This window comes from Elephantulus edwardii, unplaced genomic scaffold (genome assembly GCF_000299155.1).
Source record: "Elephantulus edwardii isolate Elephantulus edwardi_28Jun2011 unplaced genomic scaffold, EleEdw1.0 scaffold00051, whole genome shotgun sequence".
In the NCBI taxonomy this organism is placed as follows: domain Eukaryota; kingdom Metazoa; phylum Chordata; class Mammalia; order Macroscelidea; family Macroscelididae; genus Elephantulus; species Elephantulus edwardii.
Genome location: NW_006399801.1, coordinates 7138089 through 7146644, shown reverse-complemented (window position 1 = coordinate 7146644; position 8556 = coordinate 7138089). Strand labels below are relative to the sequence as shown.

Here is an 8556-nt window from a genome sequence, read left to right as displayed (position 1 = left end):
AATGGTATCTCTATTTTGCAACTTTTTGAGAAAGCACCATACAGCCTTCCACAGTGGTTGCAGGGATTTATACTTTCATCAGGTCATTTTATCATGTTCTCCACATAGGTTTGGGTTTTTAATCTCAGACTTTTCATCTTTTTAATTTGAATTTCAAATCCTTAGTATTGAGTAATAGACTGTGAATAATGAGAAAACACCCCACAGATTTCATTGTTTTCACATTAGAAAATATTACTGTTACTGCCAAACTTGTACGTTCATTCAGATTACAGAACTTGTTCAACTGTTTAAATGCCTGCATCAGGTGGTATCATGCATGTACATTTAGGCTCCTTATTTTATTACATTTAACATTTTAATTATTTTTTAAAGAAATTACCATTGTTTTGAGTAAAGGTTTACAAAGTAAATTAAATTCCCATTCAACCATTCATACAGGTTTTGTTCTGTAACATTAATTTCAGTACCGACAATGTAGTGTGAGACTTCCTCCCTGTAATTTAGACTTGCTTTAATCCTTTCACACCTCTTTGTTCCTCCCTTTCTATACTACACAGATCAACCCCTTATTGGATATTGTCTTTCCCTCTGTCCGTCTTAATATGTGCTTTTTTTCTATCTACTATTTTTTACTCCACTCTCCCTACCTTCCCATCTCTGGTGAAAACTCACAAATGATTCAGTTTGTGTGTAAGCCTATCCTTAGCTTTTTTTTTTAATTTTTATAATAGTGATCTTCTACAGCACACATCCCTTTGTGACTGACCAACTGACTACACTCAGCATAGTATCTTCTAGGTGCCACCATGTTGTGCAGTATTTCCTGGATGGTTTTCCTGTGTTTTAGTGTTCCGTGGTACTCAGTTGTGTGAGTGCATTGCAATTCCTTTATCCATTCCTCTGTTGATGGATACTTGACTTGTTTCCATCTCTTTGCTATAATAAATAATGCTACAGTGAACATGGATGTGCATCTTAATAGCATCAGCTTCCTCTGAAGAAATTTCTGGTATCCAGGGTTTTATTCTGCATATGCTCTGCCAACTGCCCCCTCTCCTTCTGGCATCTCTCTGAGATGTAGTAAGAACTATTAAGTTCTGATTGATAGTGCTATTGATTATCCCAATTAGGAATTAAAAGCTGTCTGTTAACTTTCAACAGATAAGTTTAATAAATTTCTGAGATCATAACTTTCTCCTTTATCAGACCTTGCAGTGAAGTAGAGATTAGGATTTTATTGGAACATTCTAAATATTCTGAACAGCCATTTATTTTAAATTTTTGTTTCTTTTTAAATGTAAAGTCAACCTTTAGTGTTAAACATGAAGATGTCATATAAAGAACAGGAAAATTTTGGGTTAGAAATGAAAATTTGGGAAAGTATTTTCTTAAAAGTTTTGGAATGGTGGTTATGTCCATAATTATAATTGCCTTAAAGGGTGAGCTTGAAAGATACAAACTCTTTCTTGAAAGCAAATTTTTGTTTGTTTGTCTGTCTTACAGGTTTTTATGTCACCCTCACTCTTTTTTTTTCCAGTAAATTTTTATTTTATATTGATTTGCTTACAGAGTTTGCATACATTGTTTTTTACACTGTCTTCATTCACTTTGTGTCTCATACAATCACTTCATTCATTATATTTTATAAAATTAATCAACACTGAAATATGTCCACCATTGCTCTGTCTTTCTAGGTCCCTGCCAGATCCGTCCAATTTCCTTTACCCACCCCTCCCTCTGCCCATCAGATTGTACGACCCTGTGATTACCCCCTGCCCATCCTTGTCCTCTGCTCCTACCTCTTCCCCTTGGATCCTCATACCCCTTTTACTAGTTATTTTTCTGTTTCTACAGTCATGATTGGTATAGGACTGAGTTAGTTCACTCAGCATAATACTTTCTAATCATTCTCAAGCTATGTAGTAATTTGCCAAAAGCAAATTTTTTAAAATTGTTTTTTAAATCATATTTTTTAAAGTATCTTTTACTTGTTTATATATTTTCATTTGTACATCAGTGCCTTTAATATTTAACTTCTTAAGTATATAGTAAGCCATTTTTTAAAATATTTTTTTAGTAATGTTGACCCAGCTCTGGTGGAAGCTGTCTTACATGAATGGGAAATGTATTTTTCTTGGACCAAAGAAGAGCTTGAAACTGCAGATGTAAGTGACAGCATATTTTGTGATCTGTCATAATGTATATGATGGCTGTAATTGTCAAGTGCCTACTTTACCCATATTGAATGGTATTACTTTTTGAACTATTAATAGTAATATATTTATGTTTCGTTAGTTATATTTTCTTGACTCAATAAACATCTTGAATCCAGTCCCGGATTGATTAGGTTAGAGGCGTTTTATTTGATATAGCTTTTGAGCATTCTGATTAACTGTGTCTTAGTTTGAACTTGTAGTAATGCCTGGCTTCTCAGCTGTTTCCTGGATGATTGTAGACTGTATTTTTTTTTAACATCTTAAATACTAATGGAAATTTCTCCTTGAGATTTAACTTTTTTCTCTTCTACCTATAGTTGTGGTTGGAAGGAAAAGTTGAGGAAGCTAAAAGTGGTGCCACCATCATGGAAATTGATAGAATGCTTTCTCTTCCAGTCTTTGAAAATGTAAGTCTATTACAACTACTTTTTTTCTTCTTTTTGAATGAAAGAAAACAGATAATAAATTAATAAACTAAAATTTCTTTCTCAGCTGGCTGAGGTAGAGGTTTGTTACTGCTTTTGTTTTCCAGGAATAGCATTTTAAGGGATTAATGACTGGCGTAATGTTTTCACTCCCTGTGCTACTGGCTAGCTTTTCAACCTGTGTAGCACACTAGTACGAGCGGGAGGTCAGTCTCTGTGTTCGTGTGTGAGGGCTGAATGGTGGTTGTCAGACCCTGACACTTGGTTCTTTCACCTGCCTATGCCAGAACCTGTCTGCTTTCCTCTCTGGGCCCTGGCATGTGTGTATGTATGTTTGTGTGTTTTCTTCCATCTGAACTAATATTTCAAGAGGGGACTGTGATTCAGGTAGGCTCCCTCTACCACTACCACCAAGTCATTTTATTTTTAGATATCCAGGAATATAAAGCCAATATCTAAAACTCATTTTTCCCCCCAAATGAGATGCAGGATAAAAACTGCTATGCCTGGGACAAACAGGTGCTTTGTTGGTCTAACAGATAATATAATATTTACAGCTAGTTTGAAGCACTTGATAAATATTCTGAATAATACTGATTGAAAAACTACCTTTTGTTTTTAAATATAAAGTATAATGAAGAAAACCATTACTAGCAATTTATGGCCTTTAAAATGGAACTAAAATAATGAAGATAGGTATGTCAGAGACAGTGATGTTGGCTCAGGTTAGAGCAGGGCTCAGAGCTGTTGTTCATAGGATCGCTGAGAATCATAAGCAGCTCAGTGGCCCATAACAACAGTCCTAGTTGTTGATGATTGCCTTCAAATCAAGCACGACTCATAGCAACCCCATGAACAAAAGGCCTGAAGTTCCTCTACAACCATCAACATTTATCAAAGTTCAGAGTTTCCGGAGGCATGTTGTTTAGGAAGTGGATGCCACTCCTGCTTCCAAATCTGTCATAGTATGTTGTTGTTGTTATGTGCCACTGAGTCACCTGCAATGTATAGTGACAGCAGTTCTGAGCCCTTCCCTGTCCTGAGTCAGTCTCACTAACTCAAATTTGATTATATTATGGATTTTGTATTTCTTAGATATAGACACAGTAGGTACTTTTTCTTGTTGTTATGATGTATGATTGAGTCAGAACTAACTCACAGCTGGCCCTCCAGCAGGTTTTCAGAGGCTCTGAATCGTATGGGAGGAGCTTGCCTGTCTTTCCCCCATGGAGCAGCTGGTGGATTTTAATCTCATGTCTTTGGGTTGGCAGCATAACTCTTTACCCACTAGGCTACCAACTTATTAACTACTAAGTTGACAGAACTAATAATTTTAATAATTCATAAGAATTTAACGGTATTAAATACAAAGGAGAGCAGACTCCAGAATTTAAAGACAAGTTCTGTTCAAGAGTCCTCATGCTTGGGATGGTGGAGGGTCAGCAAAAGGGAGGAAGACCCTTAATGAGATGGATGGACACAGTGACTGCTGCAGGGGATTCGAATGTATCAGAACTTGTGGGGATGGCACAGGATAGGATAAGGTTCAGATCTGTTGTTCCTAGGATTGCTATGGAACCTAACAACAACAACATTTAAGAGTTGATTAGAGATAGATTTTTGAATGTGTTGGTGCTACAAACCTAGTTCCCTACAACTAAGTGAATCTATTTCTCCAGCCCCTGCTTTGTGCCTTCCTGTTTCCCAGCCGCTGACACTGTGTCCCCTGCATTCTAGTTTGCTTGGAAAGCCCTGTCAGTGTGTGCCCCTCTGTGTAAATTCTGTTTCCTCTTCTCAGGTGGCAGGTTCTCAACTTTCAGTGCCTTGCACACTAAGAATTCATCAAATGTAGGAAATCATCTGCAGAAAGTTGAAATTTGTTTAAATGAAAAAATTTCATTTTCCTATAATAGCATATATAATTAAATTAAAAATCCCTTATCATAGATAATTTTCCAAATGCTTATAACAGATTTGGAAAGGAAAAAACCTTAGTAGAATAATTTGTAATTCTAGAATTTTCATATCCAAAAATTTGGGGAACTTTTAGTGTGCCAGTAGCTTGAGTAATGAGTGTCTCTGAAAACATTTACCTTGTGTTTCATTTCTTCCTCATTCATTCCTTGGGTATTCATTGGTGACGAGATGTGGCCTGGGCTCTCAAGGTGCGTATAGTCTTGGGAGAAGATGTACTTTAAAAGATATACTTTAAACTCAAAATTAAAAGCAAAGTGCAGTGAGGTTTTTGACAGGAGCATGGAATGCCGTACCAGCACAACCTAAGCCAGAGGTCTGGGCCTCTCGGATTCAAAGACCTGAAACGGGAACAGGCTGGGCAGAGGAGTAAGTGGGTGTTAGGTGTGTGTGAGGAGTGGGATGCTGTGCTGTTTGGTGGGTCTGAATGTTCCAGATGGATGAAGGAGCATTTGTGGAGACTGGAAACATGATTTGTGGATCTAAAAGAAGGGGCTTATAGAGAGCAAAATGATAAAGTATATGCAGGGACCACTTCAGAGAGCCTTTTCTATAAATAAGCAAGCTAAGCCTGACTGTCCTAGGGCAAACGGAAGCTAACACAGGCTCCAGGTAAGGTGTGGGCTCAGATGGATACTGTCTGCAAGTCACCTGGAGTGCAGGTAGAGAAAGGCGGTGAGCAGGAGTGACTGCAGCTGACCAGTTCCCACTCACAGCCGTGTCTGGATGAGGGAGTGGCAGTATGTGGAGAAGAGACAGGTGTGCGTGTATTCAGGAAGAGCCATGGAAAGTGTGTTGCTCACTAGACTGGATATGTGTGTGAGAGGAGTCAAGAATGAATCCCAGCGCTGGCCCCACATTTCTGTCAAGGGGACACTGGAGGCAAAGGAGGCATCAGGAGACTGAGCGGAGGCTGGTTTTGAGCATGGTGACTGAGTTGCCTTGGAGTCACTAAAGTGAATTTGTCTTTTGAAAGTGTGGATGTGCGGTCTTACCTCAGAAAAAACATTGTAGACTTAAAACTGTAAACAAGTGGGCATTATTATTAGACCCGGAGGGACTAGGGCATAGGTCCAGGGTTGCAAAATTCAGCCTCTGGCAGCAGCCTGAGGCCACCATGCCTCCTCAGCAGAGCTGAGAGGCCTCCAGAAAGAGAGACAGAAAATCATCCAGGTAGAAGTTGGAGGTACATACTTTGAGTTAGAGGGTGCAACCACCAAGGTCTAGATGCCTGTTAACTTAGTGAGACAGATTGTTAGTGACCTGGGGAGCTTTAGGACAGCTGATTGTGATGAATCACAACATTTAACTAAGGAAGGGGAAGAGAGCGAACAGAGGGGTAGCTGGAAAAAGGCAAGCACGGAGATAATGTATAAAGCAGTGTTTTACACTGTTGCTGTTTCTCCTCATGACTTGTGACAGCTCTCTGAATGTGTCCCTCCTGTGGTGTGTCTCTCACAGTACTGCCCTGAGTCTTTGGGCTCTGATGGAAGGCAGACGGCAGACAGCAAGGATGCCGGTGTTGCACCAGAGCACGCTTCTGCCGAGCAGTCCGAGGTCGCCCGGCTGCTGGCGTGTGCCAAGAAGTCTGTCCAGGAGGCTCAGTCAAAGCAGAACCCCGTGGCTGGTCAGAAGGGACAGGCCAGTCGTTCAAACCAGTCTTTGAGGAAACCTTTCAACACCATCATCGAGCACCTGGCAGCAGTGTTCCCGGGCTACAGCAGGTAGGACTGTAAAATGCCTCTGACTCTGTTACATACCTGAGTGAGTGGAGCTTCCTTGACTAGATCAAATCATGGCCAGTTAGACGCTGAAGTGGAAACCCACTACTTAGTCCAGATCAACTCATAGTGACCCTCCTGTGGGCTTCCTCATCTGCTGACCTTTCTTCAGCTCAAAGCCAAACATGGAAGGCACTTGTATGCCAGCCAGATTCTAAAATGGAAAGGAATACATCTTTTGATTTTTTTTTTTAGGATTTTTTTGTTTTGTTTTAATGTAAGTTTAGAGACTTTGGATCTCCATTCATTCACTGTTGCACACTTTCCTCCCTGCCCACTCCTCCCCCCGCCCAGTTTACTTTTCTCTTTGAAAAGTAAAAAAAAAATTCTTTCATTGTTATACAATTCCCCCTCCCCCAGTCCACTCCACTATGCAGCTTTCATTCTGGACCCTTGTCATGATAATAATACCATAATCAAATATACCTCCTAAACAGTTCTCTCCCTTCTCTGTTTCAGTGCCATATACATTAGAGGTGAGCGTTTTCCAATACGTTTTAATATACACATCTACGTTTTTTAAAGGCAGCTCTGGTGGCCGAGTGGGTAAGGAGTTGCACTCCCAACCCAGAGGCAGGCATTTGAGATCCACTAGTTGCTCTGCGGGAGAAAGACGGGCAGTCTCCTCCTGTGCGACGTGCAGTGTCTGAACACTTACTGGAGAGTCAGCCAGGAGTTGGTTCCAACTCAACAAGTATAGAACAAGAACTTATTTTTTAATTGAACCCTGCTTAATCAATACTCATTGAATCCACCCCAGTTTGCTGACGTTTTGGTGGCATTGCTGACACTCTCCAGTGGTGGCTGTCACAGAATCAGTGACTGTCTGCAGGACAGTGGCTCCACTGTGCCGTTGGCTGGGAAAGGGTGTGGGGGAGGTCACATAGAGTAAGGAAGAGGACATCAGTGGCCACCTTCTCGTTGGACAAAATCTCCGCAGTTTGTAGAGATGTGCCACTAAAAAGACCGGGCTTTCCTCTCACATTCCGCAGGGATGTGGGCATATTAGGAGGGATTTTATGTAAGTAAGATCAGGGAAGAACTACGTTGCTAGACTTGTCAATAGAGTTGGAGGTAGCAGCAAGGCCTCTGGCCTCTGCCCTCCACACTGTTGCAGGTGAAGGTAAGGTCAGGGGGTAGCTTTCTGGGTACAGCTAGCTCATCCGAAACTGAGAAGTATACCTACCCAGCAGTGACCCTGCGTGCCTCCAGGCTGGTTTTGAGTGTGAAGTAATAATAGTCATTATAAGCCCTTAGCTAGTGGATTTGAAACAAGGTAGTCTTTAAATCATGATTGGCCAGAATTCATGTTCTTCACTGATAGGTTCCCACAATAGCAGTGGGAATAGCAGTCATGCCATTTGTAAAAATAACTCACCCTTTAATTACCAGAAGCACCCTATAAGTAAAATTGTTGACAATCTTAACTTTTTCCATTTAAACAAGCAAATTATAAATGCATCCTAATTTTCTGCAAGACAATTGGGACATTTACTCACTCACCCATTGCTATGAGTTGAAACTATACAAAGCTGACTCTCTAGTGGGTTTTCTGACGATGTAAATCTCATGAGAGGAGATTGTCCATCTTTCTCCCTCAGAGCAAACTGTCTGCATTTGAGTTGACTTTGCAACTCCTTACCCATTAGGCTGCCAGAGCTCCCTAACTTTGTCCCTAGCAGCATTAGTATTCTTTGATTTTTAAAAATTTATTTTTCTTGTGCACATCCATGTTTATCACAGCTTTATTCACAATAGCAAGGAGTTTGAAACAACCCAAGTGCCCATCAACAAATGAATGGATAGAGAAGCTGTGGTATAGTCACACAATGGAATACTATGCTGCACTGAAAAACAAGGAACTCGTGCAATATTATTCAAAGTGGGTGACTCTGGAAGACATTATGCTGAGTGAAATATCACAATCACAAAAAGACAAATACTGCATAGTGTCACTGTTGTAGAACGGGACTGACATCAGGGTTAGGGTAAGACTGAGGAAAAACTGGATAAATTATGTATACTGCATTGAAATAGATGAGGGAGAGAACAGTTTAAAAGAAATATATGATAGGGTGTTATGCTTATCACAAGAGTCCAGAATTAAGGTTGCATATTGGAGTGCACTTGGGGGGGGGGGGAGATTGTATCCCTATG

The 8556-nt window shown here is 40.4% G+C and overlaps 1 protein-coding gene across 1 annotated transcript in view; it reads left to right on the top strand.

The window, feature by feature from the left end:
• Positions 1-8556, top strand: part of TTC3 (tetratricopeptide repeat domain 3) — a 124251-nt gene that overhangs the window by 101910 nt on the left and 13785 nt on the right. The window contains exons 32-34 of the mRNA XM_006886780.1: positions 2081-2168; positions 2537-2626; positions 6080-6342. Of these exons, the coding sequence (XP_006886842.1) occupies positions 2081-2168; positions 2537-2626; positions 6080-6342 (441 nt within the window). The remainder of the gene's footprint in view (positions 1-2080; positions 2169-2536; positions 2627-6079; positions 6343-8556) is intronic.